Source organism: Pinus tabuliformis, chromosome 3_1 (genome assembly GCF_031772625.1).
Source record: "Pinus tabuliformis cultivar Carrire ecotype Pingquan chromosome 3_1, CPIR1, whole genome shotgun sequence".
Taxonomy (NCBI): Eukaryota; Viridiplantae; Streptophyta; class Pinopsida; order Pinales; family Pinaceae; genus Pinus; species Pinus tabuliformis.
Genome location: NC_142301.1, coordinates 882,838,293 through 882,858,912, shown reverse-complemented (window position 1 = coordinate 882,858,912; position 20,620 = coordinate 882,838,293). Strand labels below are relative to the sequence as shown.

The 20,620-nt window shown below is 41.1% G+C and overlaps 1 protein-coding gene across 2 annotated transcripts in view; it reads right to left on the bottom strand.

Moving 5' to 3' along the window:
- LOC149190430 (psbP-like protein 1, chloroplastic) overlaps positions 1 to 20,620 on the bottom strand; it is a 253,185-nt gene that overhangs the window by 177,812 nt on the left and 54,753 nt on the right. For both annotated transcript variants that reach the window (XM_089412148.1, XM_089412149.1), the window contains exons 4-7: positions 7,304 to 7,387; positions 7,038 to 7,111; positions 6,689 to 6,811; positions 6,421 to 6,492 (exon numbers count right to left, since the gene is read on the bottom strand). In XM_089412148.1, coding sequence (XP_089268274.1) covers positions 6,421 to 6,492; positions 6,689 to 6,811; positions 7,038 to 7,111; positions 7,304 to 7,387 — 353 coding nt within the window. The remainder of the gene's footprint in view (positions 1 to 6,420; positions 6,493 to 6,688; positions 6,812 to 7,037; positions 7,112 to 7,303; positions 7,388 to 20,620) is intronic.

Below are 20,620 nucleotides of genomic sequence, written 5' to 3'. Positions count from 1 at the left end.
AGTGTAGTGGACCGTAAGAGCACTTCCGAGTGCTGTTTCACCTTGGGATCTGCTTCGATATCCTGGATGAGCAGGAAGCAGAAGTCAGTGACTTTGAGCACCGCTGAAGCAGGATATACTGTTGCTAGCATAACCTCGTGTGAGGCAGTCTGGTTGCGAAAGCTCTTCAGTGAGCTGTTTGGATTTACATTGGATACCATTGTGATTCTTATAACAACCAGAGGTGGGATTCAATTATTGAGGAATCCCGTATTCGTCAATTGCTCCAGCAGATAGACATCATCTGGGATATGGTAAGTCGATGAGCAAGGAAGCTCCATCACATTAAGATGATGTACAGGTTGATACACCTTGTCAAAGCCCCGAGGAAAGATCTAATCTGTGATTTTCCCAAACGACTTGGAGTCGGCAAGAAACCTTTGTACAAGGGTCCTGCATGTTGCATACATTGAGCTCTGGGAGCTCTAAGGGCTTGCGGTTCCTACTGGAGCAACATATGACCACAGGGTGACTCACCCTCCCCTGGTGGTGCACACTGGAACAAGATGATTCGCTCTCTTGTGGGACAAGATGATTCGCTCTCTTGTGGAACAGGATGATTCGCTCTCCTGTGTAGCAGGATGATTAGTTCTCCTGTGAGGCCTGGATTGATGTGTTCTCCATGGCAGCCTGGATTGATGTGTTCTCCACGGCGATTGTAGCAGGATTGATGTGTTCTCCTGTGAGGCCTGGATTGATGTGTTCTCCATGGCAATTGTAGCAAGATTGATGTGTTCTCCTGTGAGGACAGGATTGATTAGTTCTCCTGTCGAGGCATCCTACCCATGCAGTCTGGGACTCATGGGAAGTACCTCTCATCTGATCAATGAGCAGGGAAATGAAGTTAGGGACCATAGTAGTACCGATGGACGCATCGTTGTAACTACCGTACTCCCTACGCTAGGATGACCTCCATTGATCTGGGATCAATGATACTGGTCTGGGACCAGTGGTAGGAGTTGTACCATACTATGACGCTGACTTCGGGTCGGTTGAGACTGGTCTGGGATCAGTGGTACATACTCTGAGACTGACTTTGAGTCAGTGGAGGATGATATTGGTCTGGGACCATTGGAGTTGTACTCACTATGACGCTGACTTTGGGTTGGTTGAGACTGGTCTGGGACCAATGGTACATACTCTGAGACTGACTTTGAGTCAGTATGATACATCCTCGATCATTTCTTCTTCTTCATAATTCGGACAAAAGCAGAGCAGAACAGAACAATGCAAGAGCAGAGCAGAACAGAGCAAATCAGTGTAGATCAGTGCAGGGCAGATCAAGACAAAGCAGAACAGGCAGAATAGAGCAGAGCAGGGCAAGGGTCAGGTTGTCCAGGGCAGTGCATTTGATGGATGAATAGTAACGACCGATAGACAGATTGCAGATGAAGTTCTCCATGGTTGAGAGGGAGTGTTAAAATTGGCAACCAGGGCAAAACTTCATGTGGGTCATCTTATTCATGGCTGATAATATTTTTATTAGATTCCTCTCGTCGAGAGGTGTAGGATTGATATAAAGATCATCCGATTCCGATAAGTATTCATGGAGATATGAATTTATTTTGATTATGGAATTATTATCAAGCCGACCTACAACTCCTGTAGGCTCAGAAGCCCAACAGTCGCATCTATTCACCCACCAACGTTATGTATAAATATAAGAGGACTTTTCCTCATTTGGACTCACTCATCTCATCACATCTCTCTCTCTCTACTGCGCAGATATGAGTCTCTTCTCTACTGCGCTGAAATGGGTCTCTCTCTCTCACACATGTGAAGCCGAAACTGCTGAAACTGAAGCTGCAACTGCAGAAGTAAAGATTGACTTGCGTGGCCTAGAAGATCTCCTCTTTGGAACTGCGCTGTAGGTTCATCTGAACCTCCTTTGAAAGCCGCAACTTTTGGTGGTGGAATGAAGTCAATCCGACGAACGGTTTGCAAGATATCGACTGCCCTAGTTTGAAGCCGGAAACTGCTGAAACTGAAGCTGCAACTGCAGAAGTAAAGATTGACTTGCGTGGCCTAGAAGATCTCCTCATCTGAACTGCGCTGTAGGTTCATCTGAACCTCCTCTGGAAGCCAAAACTTTTGGTGGTGGAATGAAGTCAATCCGACGGTCGGTTTGTGAGATATCGTCTGCCCTAGTTTGATAATGAAGCCGCTAATGCTGATGCTGCTGATCTAGGGTTTGCTACTGCTGATATGAATCAGATTTATTGTACTATTTCTCTCTGCTGAATTATTGAAGATAAAAGAAGATTTGATCAAAGGGTTTCCCCACACATTGTGGGGTTTGTCCCTGGCTAGCCGTCACATCTTGTGTCTCTTGTCTTGGCTTGTTTTCTGTCGATCGTTTAATGTTCTATCTGCACTTTACTTTATGTACATGTGATTGCTAATCGGTGGAATATAATAAAAAAAAGAAGTAAACTTAGAACATACCATAGAACATACCATAACTTAACAATTACCCTGGTCAAGAATCTAGTCCATGGCATTAAGGTGCCTAAATTGTTGAGTGACTAATTGGATAGATTGCCCAGGTTGGGGATTTTAGTCCATGGCATTACGGTGCCTAAAAGTTCTTCATGTTTCATATAGTTTGAGATCTTCCATTGTATGTGTACATTATGAATACCTCCCTAGTTAAGAGGGAGTGTTAGAAAATGTTACAATGTTCGGTCTTCAATAATGTACATGAGTCATTATGAAATTTACTTGCCAAAAGAATGAAGAAGAAAAATTGTATTATTGTAACAATGACTTATTAAAGCATGGGTTTCATGCTTGGGTCATCATTATATTAGTCAAAATTCCCATTGTGGACTCCTAAGATTAATATTGAGTTTATAGTCATTGTACATTCAAAGAAACCCTTCTTGGGCTTTTGAATCATGTAAAAACGTTTTGTATCAAGTCAAATATGAATTATGTACCCTCCACATCAAGTCCTCCTAAGAGAGATCAAGTCGGCCTAAGGACCATAATTCGACCCACAAGAAGCCTATATATACAAGGAGGTCGAAGTCATTTGAAGCATCAACTCTCAAGCAAGTTCAATATCTCAAGAAGAGCTAGAGAAGTGCAAAGTCTATTGTCAGGAGGTTGAAAGAAGTGTGAGTTTGGGGAAGTCTATAGAGAGGAAGAAAATCGAACTTTTGGTGCCTCTCTCTCTATTTCGTGGTCTGGATTGGGAGATCGAAGTCTCCTAATATTTCGTTGTTGTCGGAAGCTGCCTGTTGTCGGAAGTTGTTGCCTAGTCAAAGTTGTTGGAAGGGGTCAAAGATCTGGGAGGCTGACTTGGTGTGGAGGGAAAGTCTGGTCTTGGTCTAGGGTGAAGAGTCTCAAAGAATACTATTGAAAGGAAGAATTATCTTGACTGGGTTTTCCCCTCGAGGGGGGTTTTGCCCTGGCATGTGCCTATATCTTGTGTCTCTTGTTTTGTGATCTTCATACACACATAATATGGTAATTGCTTGATGAAATATAAGATAATAAAGAAGTAAAAGAAGCCAACACACTCACAAGTAATTATCAAGAAAGGAGAATCAAACCCTAATATAATTACTTTGATTTTCCAACAATCTTTTGTAGTTTATGACCTTCTTTTTCTATTGTTTCTTGCTTGTGGCCATGATATGCTTTTAACTTTCTTTTCGCTGCATCAACCTATGGGGAAAATTTTCCAAGCCTGACCCAGATATGTGGACAAGGGGAGGGAGAGTGCAAGTGCCTTGTGGACCCAATGATCATGTGGACCTAGAGAGAAAAATGATGAAATGGAGCTTGTAATGTGCGGAGAGGAGTGAAAAATGTAGAACGGGAAAACAAGACTACACTACCAAAATCGGGGTTTCCCAAGGAGTGCCTTTCCTAAAGCCATAGGCCAATGGGGGAGATCTCACGGGACTAAGATTGAAGATTAACCCCCCATTTAAGGTGAGGGAACAAAACCACGGTCAAAGCCCTTCCTTCTTCCAAGTCACCTAATAATCCATGCCCGAGATGCCCAAATAAAAAAGCAACATAAGCACCTGATTGCATAATGAAAAACATACCTTTGGGGTTGGATTGTAAACCTTCTAACATATGCTCTCGACAGATGGGCGAGGAAACATACAATTGATGCAAGGAGCAGAGATAAAGAAGCACATCACATTGGCTACAAGGTGGCTCTCAGGGGTTGTTGGTTGTCGGCTGGAAGAAGATGAATAGGAGAAAAGCTCTCCTTAGGGTACCCACTTCTAGTGGGCAACAATTATGATGCTTTAAATTCATTTGATGCAATTTGTATATTAATTTAATTTGCATGTCTCTTTGATCATTAAATTTAACTCCTAGAACTTAACTTGTCTAGCATAGATTGTTAAGCCTTAGTTATTTTTGTAGGGTCCACCCCCCTTGGCTTCGCTAGGAGTTAGCCTAGACGGAGGAGTTGAGATTTGAGTGACAGCAACTCAACTCGAAACTTGCCCCGAAGGCCACACCAAGTGGAGTTAAAGATTTTCTCCACAATAATCTCAGGTGTGGATTCAGGGGGTAACACCCCTCAAGGTAGTTATCAATGCTTTGATTATGCCCTTGATAATGGACAAGATATTAGGTTTGTTAAAGTTTGGACGATGATATTATATTTATTACCCCTTTGTTTATCTGGATTTTTCTCTAAATCAACAGGACATTTAATATGCCTCTTCGTGACTCTATGGTGGTGACCTATGATGTCCCTTCTCAAACACATTAGTAACAAGGTGTTGCTACACAATTTTGCACATTTTTTACTAAGGAAGAGGGCCCCACACTTTCTACTTGGGGACTTAGGGGCCAAATTGACTTTATTTAGCTGCTAGTGGAATGCGGGGGCCACCCACATAGGAGTTTGAATTAACCATTCGATATGCTTGGAGGGAAAATCGAATGGGTGGATGGAGAGGCCCACATGAGGCTAAGGGGGGCCAAGGAGTTATAAAGAGAGATCAGCTCTCATTTTGTTGTCATCTTGAACATTTGCAAACAAACACTCTTTTGTACGCTCTGCTGCTTAGCAAGTCTACCGGTTGTTTAGCCACAAATCTCTCACGTGAGAGATTCAACCTCTTCTTCGAGGGACCATCTGTGCCTGCCCTAGGGAGGCCGTTCCACTGGAGTTTCAGGGAGTTCAGCACAATCACACACTTCATCCAACAACGCAGAGAGGGAACTGCGTATTTCCTGGGCAGCCAGAAACACGCAGGAGGAGTTGGAAGCCAGCAAGGAGGTTCATTGCTTGCTAGGAGTTCCGGGAGCTGAGGAGGCTACTTGTTGAGGACATTTTCGCATGGGTTTGCAATCAGCTAGGCCAGTGCATCAGTTATACGAATTTCTGGGCAAAGGGATTGCACAAAGGCCTATAGCAGCAATTTCGTGGGGCTTGGGAGAGCAATGAATCTTGGCCAAGAGCCATCTGGGGAGTAGGGAGTTAGACAGCACAGGTAAAACAAGCATTTCAGAGGTGTTTTCAGAGAGATTTGAAGGTTTTTTCCTGCAAGTCGAATTTGGCAACAGAAGTTGGGGAGAGGCTCCAAGGAGGCCGAAAATCCAAAGTCAAAACCAGCGAAATTCCCTTCTAGGTTTTTCTGGGTTTTGTCCAAGGAGTCCGGAGATAAAAGGATATAATTTTCTGGGCAGTTTTTGGACACATTCCAGCAGGTCGAAGTTCAGCAGGGCGACATTTCACTGGGGCAGCACAGTGCAAAGTGGTGCAGCAGCTGGGCAGCCTTCAGCTCGGCTATTTTCCCACCTGAGGTTGGTCTTGCTTGTTCATTAGGACAAGCCCAAGTGCACCATTCCATTTCATATTGTATCTAGCCCTCTGATTTTTAATAATATGGCTCAGCAGTCCTGATTGGCAAGGTTTTCATGGATGTCTAATGTGTGTTTTTATTTTTATATGCTGCTGCACTATTTATTTGCATAATATCACTCACATTCCTACTTAGGAACATTACAGGCCAATGTAATTTGTCACCCATTTCTTTTAAGATGTTATATATACTGTTATATTTTTCAGAATAATATAAAACCAATTTTACAAAGAAAAAACAAGGTCAGGCTTCATAGGATAGATGATCAAATCAGAAGAAGCTGCTCAACAAAAAGAATCAGAACCAAAGGCCTGGGAACATGATAGAGCTTAGTCTTACACATGCAAGGTTGCACATGTATAACAAAGGACAAAGGATAGGGCAAATGAGATGGCTTACACGGAATAAAGGTGCAAAGATATGAGTACAAACAAATTAGTAGCATAAATAATATGAAAGAATTGACACTGAAAAGGGTGCTCTCTAGACTAAGCACAGATAACCAGAGACAGAGAATGTAAGGAAGCGCATTGACCTCTTTTACATTTAACAGCTTTGTTTTCTGAGATGGAGGAGACAAAACCTTTCTAATTAAAGTCTCAGCCACCTGCCAATCAAAAAAGATCCAATGTCATGGTACCAAACATCTAAGTTAAAATCAAAACACGCAGAGGACATACACAACCAAAACATTGTATATTATATGGTATCTGGTATTCAAGATTTACTGCTTAATTTGTTTATGATGTATCTTTTATCCCGAACACTAAATGATCATGACAAGCAGTAAATTACAGATATACCTGCTCTGGTGGTCCAAGTTCATGGATATCTGTTTTACTTGTTGGTACAATAGTGATGCTAACACTTTCTAAGGGTTCAATCACATCTTTGTATGCTTTATCCTGACCATTAACAACAACTTCCTGAAATTGAAAAAAAAAACTATCATGTGTTCCTCATCAGTAGCCGTTTGAGAATAAATTTAAAGTTTTCAATCTGTTTCATAAGAAACTAGGTTCACAGAAACCTAATCAAATGATATTATTAATTTAAATCTGACTTCTAGATGATTAGACATACCACCATACTTTTGCCTCATTTCATTGAAACACCAAAAGCAATCAATCACATATTTACGTCAAAACCTACCTGCCACCCAAAAGGGTAAAGGAATGAATATCCATCAAATTTGTCCAAGAAAGCCTGAAAACCTTTTTGTGCCTCTGCAGCAATTGAGCGAGCTTAGGACAGCCATCACTACTCATGGAACCAATGCACTGCAAAATGAGCAGGCATGCATCAATGCTCCCAAGTTAACTTATAGGCAACTGGGAGCACACTGCTTTGGTAATTTGTGTAAAAATCAAAATGGCCATGATGGACAAGTGAAAACCAAGTGGCAAAAGACCACTCACGTGCAGCCAAAGCAGTATTTGTGAAAAAAACACTTGCTGTGAGTGCCCCTACTACTGCCAAGACCTCTCTCCGTGCAGTTGTACCTGTAATACCAAAATTGCTCAATGATTTGTAATCCTACCTGCAAGCATACCTTCAATTATATTTTTTCTCAAGGTAGGAAATCTTCAAAATGACCATGCATACCTCAAAGTGCTCTGCCCAGGCTAATTGATAAAAATTGGCACAAACAAGATTTGAGAAATTGACCACTTGGAATATTAACAACATGCATATTGAGGTAAGTAATATCTTGAACCCATATACAAGAGACAACAACATTGCAATTCGAGCACATCTATTAAGAAAAGCATTTGACTGCACACATGAGATCAAAATCAATTAGTGGAGTACACAGTGGTCGAAAACTTGAAAACGCTTTGAAAATACTCAGCATTGAGAAAGTTGTAGAAATATGTTCGTAAAAATGGAAGCACTATTTATTTTAAAAATTGTTAAAATCATATAGAAATTCATTTAACCCATCTATTAGCATTTGGAGTTTACTTCAAAAATGTTTACACCATGTTCGGGGCTGCTTCATAAGATTTGGGGTACGTGATGCATGTTCAGTGCCTAGATGGTCTGATATGATTTTGTACATGAGAGATGGTCTGTGATGGATTTGCACATTGGAGATAGCTTACTTGGTGGTTGCTTGACCTCAATTGGGTGCTTGCTTGGTATTCCTCCCTTGGGCATTAAATTCTCTTGACGACATGGGGGATGTCCTTCAAGATGGCCACATGAAGAGGATCACTTGCTTAGAGAAAACCCTATTTAGAAGAAAGAGCTTTGTGCATATTGGACGAGGGCATTAGGCCCTCGATAGCATGGTGTGGCATGGATTCCTATCTGAAGGTTAAGAGTTGGCTCAATGATGCCTAGGCTGCCACAATGTTCATGCAAGGGGCATGGACACACTAGACTACAAGCCTTGGGAGAAGTGATGGAGTCTATGTGGGCTTGTGGCAAAGAAGTGTGGACACACCTTGTGTAGTGTTACACCTGATATTGTATGAGGTTCCATTATGATTTTCATTAGATTGATGGAGATTTACAACTAGTATCTTGGAGCATTGGATCAACTTGGACCAACTTCGGGGAGTCTCTCTTCTCAGTTGGATGACTGTGCTTTCTGATTTGGTGGTCTTCTCACATGTGCTTGCTTCGTTGATCACCCCTTCGTTACATTTTCATTGTTATCTTGGACCATGTTGCCCCATTATGGAGTGGTTTTTGGTATTCTTGCTTATCTTGGATATGGATAATAGGTCTACCGCCCAAGGAGTTAGATGATGATGGTATTAGGATATAGATGTTTCATGATTTTTGGGGTTTCCTTGTGATTGTTGATATGATGATGTTGGTTTGTCATTAAGAGGGGTCTTCTACATGACCCTCTTGTATTGAATGTGTATTAGTGTTAACCCCTAAATTTGCCCCTTGCAAATTTAGAAGGTTAAAGACCAACACATTTCATTAGGTTGGTGGTTCACTGAAGGCTACAAAAATAGGTTGGGGGTTGGTTCCCTGGGAGACTAGTTGCAAGATTGATTCAATGATGATTCAGACACATTTTTGTATAGACTGGAGGGAGTTATTATTTTTCGCAGGTTCCCTACTTTGTGGGAAACAAAGTTCCAGGATGGTAAGGCGATATTGATCACATATTTGGAGTCCTTATGAACTCAGGATTCCATTGAGTCTTCTCCAAAGCGACATGCATGGATTTTACTATTTTTAACAGACCAACAAATTTCATTAGGTTGGAGGTTCACTGAAGGCTACAAATATAGGTTGGGAGTTGGTTCCCAGGAAGAATAGCTACAAGATTGATTCAATGATGATTCAGACACATTTTTGAATAGACTGGAGCGAGTTATTATTTTTAGCAGGTCCCTACTTTGTAGGAAACATAGTTCCGGGAGGGTAAGGTGATATTTATCACATATTTGGAGTCCTTATCAACTCAGGATTCCAATGAGTCTTCTCCAAGTGACATGCATGGCTTTTACTATTTTTAGCAAGTTTGGTTTGGAGGCTTACATTTTATAAATAACAGTGTATTTAGAATCCTCGTGAGATTCTAAGTCCAATGAGCTACTTTCAGGCGACATGCGAGAACCTTCAATTTTTAGCAGTACTTGCATGTTGATTTTGATTATGGATTTGGATTCCTTACTAAAAGACGAATCCAAGGAGTATAGTTCCATGAGATTCTAAGCACTTTCTATTTTTATCAGTGGTTGCATATGAGGTTTGATTACATATTCAGATTCCCCACTGAGTTATGAGTCAAATGAAGGTGGTTCCATCAAAATCTAAGATATTGCTAATTTTAGTAGTATGAGTATGCCAATGTTGACAACATATATGGGTTCCCCATCAGATTTTGAGTTTAATAAGTATAATATTGTGGACATGCAATCGTATTGTTATTTTTAGGCATACTATATATGGCAAGGTTCCCCGATACATTTTGAGCATTTTCTACTTTTTCTTATTTTTGAGGGGGACTGCTATTTTTGGCATGTCTATTTATAGCAAGGTGATGTGGCAATACATGAAATGGACAAGTGGCGAGGTTTCAAATGAGTCATCAATGATGTGGCAAAGCATATGGGTGTGGTATAGCAATAAATGAAATTTTATTTTCCTCATATATTCTCTCTCCTAGTGTGTTTACCTGTCCTCCTCTCTCCTATTTTTCAAGAGTGACGCAAATCCCAACCATTACTATTTGATGGTAGAGGATGAGCCACTCATCCTAGTGTCATATGTGGATGACCTCTTCTTGATTGGGTCATCAAGGCTCATAGAGGACTGCAAGAGGAACCTGGCAGTAGAGTTTGACATGAAGGATTTGGGGTTGATGCATTATTTTCTAGGCTTGGAAGTGTGGCAAAAGGACAGGGAGTCAAGGGACATATGATATAAAGATTTTGAAGAGATTCAGGATGTAGGATTGTAGGCATGGCAGCTAGCAATCATGGCCACAAGCGAAGCTATATGGCTTCGGAAGGTGCTAGTGAGCTTGTTCAATCAGAGGTTGGATGCAACCAGTATCTACTGTGATAATCAAAGTTGCATCAAGCTCTCTGAAAATCCAGTGTTTCATGATAGGTTGTAACATAGACATTCGATATCACTTCATCAAAGATTGTGTGCAGCGTGGAGTGGTCCAGCTACAGCATGTTCCCACAAAAGAGCAAGTTGCAGATATACTCACAAAAGCTCTAAGGAGAGCTAAGTTCATCTATTTCAGAGAACAGATGGGTATAGTGGAGAACCCATTTCAGTAGCAGATGGATCAGTGTTCAGCATGGCACAGTCAGATCTTGAGAGACAGTTGCAGAGACTAGTTGCAGTCAGTTATTGAGGGACACAGAACCAGTCAAGGTGCAGACAGTTACTCAGCAAACAATGCCAAGACTAGTTGCAACCAAAGACTCAAGGGACAGTTGTAGAGTCAATTCAGGAACACAGTTGATTCAAAGTTTGGTTCTCAATTGCAGTAGTTGTAGCAGCAGCAGCAGCATGAGATCAAATACATCGCAGAGCAGTGTTGGCAACAGTGCAAGGTGGCACAGTGAAGTGCCAGCAACAATGCAAATGCAAGGTGGTTCAACTACAGAGTTGGCAGATAAATCAGAGTATGCGCAGTGGCTTGATGGACAGGTGTCAAACATCAGCAACGTGAGGGAAGACGTTACGGGAGAAAGACAGTAGAACACGTTCCTCACTAAGAGGGAGTAGTAGTTTTGTAGCATCAGACAAGTTTTCTAGTCTCGACTTGTGCCACAGAGGCTAAGAACACGAGATCTTCAAAACCCTAGAAAAGGTTTTGCGAGACAAGCTTGTGAAATGCCTTAATTAAATTAATTAACCATCATTTATTTTTTTCCTAACTTACCAAAACTCGTTAATTAATAGTAATTAATTAAGGAAACGTGAGAATGATCTAGAAACTCACACGGATTGAGTTTGAGATGATCTTAGCCATTGATGGAGATCTAATCATGGTCGTTGGTTCACCAACGAGAGATTATAAGAGCAGGTCAATGGGGATGTAGATAGACACATCGAGTGAGGGTGAGATCTAGGTAGATCGAATTTCCCAGAGAGAGGAGATTCAATCGAGAAGAATTTGAGCCAGAGATTAGTAGCAGAGATTCAATGTTAAAATTGGCAACTAGGGCCAAACTCCATGTGGGTCACCTTATTTATGGCAGCTGATATTTTTCTTGGATTCCTCTCTCCGAGAGGTGTAGGATTGATCTAAAGATCCTCCGATTCCAACATGTATTTATGGAGATATGAATTTATTTATATTATTTGACAATTTGTCAAGGTCGGCCAGCGAGCAAATTACCCCCAGCTCAACCTCAACATTGCATTTAAATAGAGGAGACCTCAAGTCATTTGAGGAGCACATCTCTCACGATTTCCCTCTCCACTCGTTTGGGTCTGTCTTCTCTCAAAGAAGACGTAGTGGAAAAGAGAGCCCTAGACACAGCCATCAAAGGTGCCATAGCCGCAGTTGAAAGAGAGCCCTAGCAGCAGTTAACGAAGAGATCTAGCCGCAGTTGAAGGGATATTTGGCTGCATTCAAAGGAGGCCTAAAGCCGCAGTCAAGAGAGGACTAATCCGCAGCAAAGAGAGGCTTGATCCACAGCTAAGAGGAGCTCCAATCCGCTGTAAAAAGGGAGCCCTAATCTGCTGTAAGAAGTAGCTCTTATCCGCAGCCCAGAGAAGTCCTAGCCACTGTCAAAGAAGAGCCCTAGCGACAGCAAGAAGGAGCCCTAGGCTACAGCAAGAAGGAGCCTTAACATAGCATTTAGAAGCCTAGAAAGACAGCGTGTTCGTTGTAGGAGACAGCGTGACAAAGGAAGTTGTTGTAGGCATGTTTTAAGGACTGTTTGCAAGGCTGGGAAGCCGCAGTCATAAGGTAAAGGAATGCGTTGAACAGATCCGCCCTATAAGCTCAGAATAGATCAGCGTATGTATACAGTTGGGTGCTAGAAAGTGCTGACAACAAAGTCAAGTTCTTGTAGGATCAAACATTATTGCGTTCATGGTGTTTGGACACTGGTTGATCAAGGATCATAGGCCTAAGTTGCTGCTGGGCTAGACCGCAGGCCATAGCCAGCAGCAAAGGTTGTTCTAAGAGTTTCCAATCCAGACTTGGACAGCATGGCAGTGGTGGAGTCTCTCCTTGGTACACCTCAGCCTTAGAAGGCCTGCTTTATTGACTGTGTGGAGAATGAGGACTGAAGATTGATGCCCTATCTCATGAAGCAATGTCATCTAGTGCAACAAGAAGACATCAAAGTTCTGGGAGATGTATTGGGTCAAGTTTTGACCATGTTTGGCTCAGTTTAATGAACATCCTGTTGGTTCCATATGAATGATCCTTAGAGGAAGATTTTGTCCTGTTTGACCAACATAGTCTTCTCTGGTCAAGGCTTTACTATTGTTGTCATAAAATATCAGTTTTGTATATTTGTACTATCTCTCTCTCTGTTGAACTCTTGAAGAATATAAGAAGAATTGCTCAAGGGTTTCCCCACATTGGGGTTTGTCCTTGGCTAGTACCACATCTTGTGTCCTATTGTCTTGGCTTGTCTTCTACTGTTTATGTTTATGTTCTATCTGCATTTTACTATCATGCTAATGTGATTGCTAATTTGGATATTGACATTGGGCATATAAGAAAATTGAAGTAAATTTCTCTTAAGCATAAGCATAGAACATACCAGAAATTAACATGGTATCAAAGCTCAGGCGAAGACAAAGCCGAAGCAAGAGTGAAAGAGTAATCACCGATGACAGTTGGACAAGGTCAAAGGCTCAATGGGTTCCTCATCCCACTTCCCGCTGAAGACAAGCTCCGTGAAAAGTCTGACTATCACGGATGGAAGATGTCTCTTGATCTGACATTGGAAAAACAAGAAGTGTTGGACTATGTGAAGGGTAAAATGCATGAGCCTCCTTCAAATGCATTGGCTGCTACAAAGAACAAGTACACCAAGGCTGAAGTCAAAGCGAAGAAGATTATCAAAGATTCCATTGACAAGCGTCTGGTGGCCTACATCTCCGATTTGAACACCTCCAAGGAGATCTATGACAGATTGATAAGCATGTTCAACGTTAGTGATGCAAATCAAATTTTATTTCGCAAACATAAGCTGAAGGATATTAAGAAGGGAAAGGACGAGGATATTCAATCCTACTTCTTAAGGATCACTGAGATCAAGAATGATCTTCTATCGATTGGAGAAGTCATTCCTGACAGGAAACTTTCTATCACTACCCTTGGAGTGCTCCCACCCGAGTGGTACATATTTAGAACCACTATTCTCAATAATGATCGAATTCCAAGATTTGAAGAATTGATGTCAAGATGCATTCAGGAAGAAACAAGAATGGTGGAGCAAGAAATGCCTTCTAATAGAGCAACCCCATTGCCTTCTCTGCTCACGCCAAAAGGACAAATAATGTAGGGTCTAAAGGTCACTTCAATGGAAAGCCCGGATCTAAGGGTGGAAGGAAGGGCAGGTGCTTTGTTTGCAATAAGTTTGGCCATTATGCGAGGGAGTGTCCAAATAGAAGGGACACATCACATGATGATGATCACAATCATTCCAAGGGCAACTTCAACAACAATGATCGAAGGAATGACAGATACAATGGCAAAGAAAAAAGGAATGCAAGACATCATGGAAACGGTCGACCCTCCAAGAAAGCAAGGAACTACAGGAATGAAGAATCTAATGTTGTTAACAATAAGCAAAAGGAGTATTATCTTGTATCGGCCCTCTCCACTACCTCTCTTCCAGACACTTTGGGAAATTGGCTTATTGATAGTGGTGCCTTTAGGCACTTCACCGGATACAAGGAAGCTCTCTCTAATTTGATAGAGAAAGAGACAAACTTGGAGATTATTCTTGGAGATGATGCCACCTATTCTGTAAAGGGTGTAGGGAATGTTACTCTTCAATGGAATCAGAGTAACACGATTCATTTACAAGAAGTTCTTTATGTACCTGTTCTCAAAAAGAACTTGGTATCCATTTCGGCAATGGAAGACAAAGGTTACAAGGTGGCATTCATCGATGGAAAGGTACGTATTTGGAAAAGGAATTTTAAAGATGATTTTACTCTTGGGTTCAGGGTTGGCACTTTGTATCAAGTTGCAGGAAGTCCATTACGGGCCATGTCTTGCGACACATCTCTACAATCTGAACTATGGCACCGAAAGTTTGCCCATCTTCATTACAAGGCCCTACCCAATATGAAACAAATGGTGGCAGGGATGCCCGAGTTCAAAGAAGTGCATGAAGGTATATGTCCCGATGTACCGAGGGAAAACTTACAAGGGGACCATTCCCCTCAAGTAATAGCAAGACCATAGATGTGGAACAACCCGAGGGATTTGAGGCTCAATCGAGAATCTCATGTATGCAGGTCGAAGAAATCTCTCTATGGCTTGAAGCAAGCACCCCAGGCTTGGTATGAGAGGATCGATAATTATCTGATGAAGTTGGGATTCACTAAGAGTGAAGCTGATCCAAACCTTTACTTTAAGGTTGAAGATGATAGACCTCTCATACTGGTGCTTTATATGGATGACCTCTTTCTGACAGATGCAGACCCTCTCATTCACAAATGTAAGAGGGAGTTGGGTTCCGAATTTGAAATGAAGGACCCAGGACTGATGCACTACTTCCTAGGGTTGGAGGTCTGGCAAAAGCCAGGAGAAATTTTCCTATCTCAAGGAAAATATGTTGTGAAGATATTAGAAAGATTTGAGATGGTGGACTGCAAGCCTGTGACTACCTCGATGGAGCTTAACTTTAAGAGGTTATGCGATAGTGCTACCGGACCTGAATTGGGAAATGCCTCTTAGTATTGCCAATTCATAGGAGCATTGATGCTCTTGGTGAACTCCCGTCCGGATATATGTTTTGCAGTTAACACGTTGAGACAATATATGGTTGAGCCTCATCATTCACTTTGGATTGGTGCCAAGAATCTTCTGAGATATCTTTGAGGCACAATCACTCATGGATTGAGATACACTGCCAAAGATGTGAGGCTACATGGTTATTCTGATGTTGTTGGGTAGGCAGTATGGTGGATCGCAAGAGCACTTTTGGGTGTTGCTTCTCTTTGGGTTCTGCAGGAAGCAGAAGTCGGTTGCTTTGAGCACTGCTGAGGCCAAATACATAGCTGCGAGTATGGCCTCGTGTGAAGCTATCTAGTTGGGGAAGCTCTTCAGTGAGTTGTTTGGACGTGTTGGATACCACCATGATCCTTTGCGACAACCAGAGTGGGATCCGATTATCAGATATTTCCGTGTTTCATGATCACTCCAAGCATATAGACATCATGTACCACTTTATCCAGGATATGGTATGACGAGGAGCAATAAGGCTCCATCACATTGGGACTGATGATCAGGTCGTCGATATTCTGACGAAGCCCCTGGGAAAGGTCAAATTCTTGACTTTCCGAGAACGACTAGGAGTCGTGGAGAGACCCTCTTATGAGGGTCCTATATGATATATTGAGCTCTAGGAGCTCCGGGGGGCTTGGGGTACTTCTTGGAGCAATGAGCTACCATAGGGTCAGTGGTTCAACCTTCCCCTAGTGGTTTGCTATGTAGGCAGGATGAGTGGTTCAACCTTCTCCTACTGAGATACAATCATAGGGTGAGTGGTTTAGCCTTCCCCTAGTGATTTGTTGTGTACAGGGTGAGTGGTTCAGCCTTCCGCTGTGATACCCCATGGCAACATGTAGGCAAGATGAGTGGTTCATCCTTCTCCTGCTGAGACATCTTACCCATGTAGTCTGGAACTCATGGGAAGTACCTATCATTTGGCCAATGAGTAGGGAAATGAGGATAGGGACCATAGTACTACCGATGGACGCATCGTGTACAATCGTACTCCCTATCTTAGGATGACCGATATTGATCTAGGATCAATTTGGAACTGATTTCGGATCAGTAAGAGTGGTATCAGACACTCTCTCTATTTGGAACTGATCATTATTCTTATACTCATCTTTGGTTATATTGCTCATTGTCTATTTACATTGTCATTCTTATCTTGAGCATTTTCTTGAAAGTATAAGTTATTTTTGTTGTGCAAGTTATATTTTATCTGCTCATATTTGATATTGTGCCATTTCTAACACTTCTTGCAACATTGTTATTTTTGTGACTTGGAGTATCTACTTCCTTGCAAGTACTTTCATTCACATTGAGCATTGTTAAAGGCACTGGTCTACCACATTTATATCTTGTATCTGCTTTATTGATCTCAATTGCATTTATATAAATTGCTCATAAACTCTTACACTTCCTTTAATTAATAATTAAGTTACACTAATGACAATTGCCTTGCCCTTAAATCTCCTAGACTTGTTGCTTCAACAAGTTTTCCTTCATTTATCATCCTTAGGGACTACCCCCCTTGACTTAGCTAGGAGAGAGTCTAAACGGAGTGAATAGGGATTTAGAGTGACAGCCCCTACTCGAGCGTTGCACCTTAGGTGTACACTTTAGGCGACAACACAGCCTTCTATTGATTTCTTCTTGGAGTAGCAACAATTTTAACCTTCTTCTATTCTTCATTTCGATTTGGCCTCTGAGGGATCCTACTGTCAGTCTTGCTCTTCAAGTACTTGGAGCTTGTGCCTTCATCACATGGAGCTTCACCTGCTTCTTTTTCCTTTATCTTTAATTTAGCCATGTCATTATTCTTCCTTTTGTCATCCAGCAATTTCTCCTTCCTGAGCTTGTCTATTTCAGTTAGGGCAGCGTCAAGTTCTTTTTTCTTTTGAGCAATATCTTCTAAAACTGACTTTTCAATACTTTTTTTCTTTCTTCCACCTCCTTTACTTGCAGCTTTAGAAGAGTGACATTTTCTGTTACTCTATTAAGACCTTGTATTTGTTCCTTCTGCCTTTCATTTTCTTTTCTAAGCCTGCTAATTTCTACTAAAGATGCATATAGTTCCTTTTGTTTTTTATCAACTTCAGTTACGTACCTTTGACCAGATTCCTCTATTTAGCTTGCCAGGTCTTTCTCTTTCTTTTTTGCTTCCTATACCTGGATTTTTAGAAAGGCAACTTTTTGTTCAAGTATGTGATTCTATACCAAAGTATTAGTTAGTACTATTTCCATGTCTATTTCTTCTTCTTCATCATTGTCAGATTCTTCGACCTAAGGGTCTGCTTGATTTGAATCACGATCATCATCATCTTGTTCTGCATGCTTCTTTGAGTAGAGATTATGGAGCCTTTTCCAAAGACTTTTGGCAGATGAGCATTGATCAACTTTTGCTTTTACGGTGTCTAGCAAAGCACTAAGTATGACATTCATGGCTTTTCTATTGAACCTTCTAGATTCGTTGATAGATGTGTCATCAGAAACAATAGAGTGTACGTCATTTCCATTTTGGATTCCCATATTTCATATTTGGCTTCGTCGAACTCAAGAGTTGGATAACCAAGTTGATTATCTATAATATTGGAGTCTTCCTTTGATTCTTTTGAACGTTTGGCGGCTTGCTTCTTCGACTTTCCCATCTTTGTACTCTGAGATCTCCCTTCTAGCTATTAAGCTACAACTGAAGGAACCTGCTTTGATACCAATTGTTGGAATCATGATTGTCATTAGACCAAAACCCACAGGCATTAGTCTCCACTACAATCGTCAGAGTTAGGATCCACGAGAGGCGGTTAGTCCATGTCGCGAAACACACTGGAAGTGTTGAACCCAACGTCCAACAAATAGTTTGTGGGATTTTGCAAACACAGATATCCAAGTTCCTTCCGATCCTCCGCAAGCAACCAAGCACAATCTTAAGGATGTGAAAGGAGGACTCTACTTCGAAGTTTGAAATGAAAGACATTGGCTTGATGCACTACTTTCTGGGATTGGAGGTGTGGCATAACTAGGAGAGATTTTTCTTGGGCAAGGCAAGTATGTAGTTGAGATCTTGAGGAGATTCAGGATAGAGGATTGCAAGCCTATGTCAACACCGATGATCACCAACTTAAAGAAGCTAAGTGTTTTTGAGGATGGGTTGGTGGATCCCACACTATATAGGCGGCTAATAGGTTCCTTGATGTATCTGGTCAACCCTAAGCCAGATATTTGTTTTGCTATGAACACACTTAGTAAGTTCATTGTGGAACCGAGACAAGTTCATTAGGTGGCATCAAAGAATGTATTGAAATACCTACAAGGTGCAGTGGATTTTGGACTAAGATATGTTGGAGTTGGTACAGTAGAGTTGCAGGGCTAGACAAACTCTGATTGGGCTGGGAGTGTTATGGATAGAAAATCCACATTTGGATATTGCTTCAACTTGGGATTAGCCATTATCTTGTGGTGTAGCAAGAAGCAATAGTCAATGGCACTTAGCTCAGCAGAGGCATAGTAAATGGCAGCAAGTTTGGCGAGTTGTGAAGCCATATGGCTTCACAAGATGCTCACAGAGCTATTTGGTCTTGAGATGGGGCCAATGGTGATACACTATGATAATCAAAGTTGCATTAAGCTCTCTGAAATTCATGTGTTTCATGACAAGTCCAAGCATATCAAGATTAGATATCACTTCATCAAAGACAGGGTCTAGAAAGGTGTCGTGAGATTGCAGTACATTTCCACATGGGAGCAGGTGGCAGATATTCTCACTAAGCGTCTAGTCAAAGGAAAGTTCATGTTTTACAGGGACAAGTTGGGGGTAGTAGAGAACCCCTACCTTACAAGGAGGGAGTGTCGAAGCTTGTGGTAGCTTCGAAAGGTCTTCTACATGAGTTTGGTGTCTTAGCATGTAGGAGATGGTTAATTGCCTCTTTAGGTGCTTGCTTAGTGGAGTAAGTGATTTATGATTTAGAAAAAGTACAATAATAAAAGTCAATTAATTATTGTGGACTATTAAGCCAAAGTACTAAGGATAAATAATAAAATAATTTAAGTGACTTAGATATGATATCAATCGTTGATCTCAAGTGAGGTCAGATCTAATCTCAACCGTTAATCACTTAGGAGATTAAGGTTAGGGGTTTGGCTTAATAAAGATTATAAAGAGAAGCCTAAGGGAGAGGTGACAACACAAGACAAGAGGTCGCTACTGCATTTTGAGAAAGAAAATTTCTCAAAGAGGGAGAGAGTGATTTTCTCTAGAGCGAGAGGCTCGCCTAGATTGTGGAGAAAGAGGAGGAGTGCAAGGTGATTTAGGAATATTTCTCGGAGGCCGAGATTTGGAGATCAAAGGAAGCCAAATTATTGAAGCATGAAGGAGGTTGTGAATTGGAGAGGTCGATTTATCCATGGCTAAATTGTTGTGAGAGGTAGGTCGAATTCAACAAGCTGAATTTCTTCAGGGACTAATTTCCAGAGGACCAAAATTCCATGGGCCAAATTATTCCTAGTGGGGTTGAGTTACAAGTTCCAGTCATTGCATTATTTTGCATATTTTCTCTATGGGTTAAAACCTAGATTTTCCTGAGATTATTGAATGAAGGAGAATTGCTATCAGTATACATTTGTTGTTGTGTTGTGATTGATCTCTCTGCTTTATTTCTCTGTTGCATATTAATTTCTGGAAGTTAAGAAATACCAATGATTTTATTTTTCAGCAATTTAGAATTTTTTTCTAGGAATAAATAATTGTTGAGAGAAAATAAATATGGTCAAGTATTAAAATTTAACATAAGATTGGTAAATGCAATTTAGGGTTTAAATATGATTTCCAAGTCAAACATGCATAAATACCAAAACATCAGTCTTTTATGGCTGACAATGAAGGTATTATTATTATAAACCCTAATTTTACACTAAAACAATAAAATAAAAGTTAAATTTTGGATTTTGGATTTTACGATTGACTATTGGAAGAAAACTAGTGCCAACTATTTTTTTAAGGCATGTGGGGTCAACAAAGGACTCCTTTGAAGAGCCCACAAGGTGTAGAACAATTAGTGAATGGGTGCATTGTCAAGGCACTCATTGCATAATGGTCATTGGTTTGAAACCCCGTGGGTGTCTCACCAGTGTAACCCTCAACTAGAGATTATAGTGGTAGTAGTCGAAATCGACCCCATGTCATGCAAGTATAAGACTAGACTAGTTGCCAATTCCTCTAGTCACAAAAAGGACTCCTTTGAAGGGAAGTACATCTAGGGTAATGATTAGGGTTGTCCACTACAAACGCTAGAAGATCCACCTAGTACTTTTACAAGCTTCAAGATAAGTT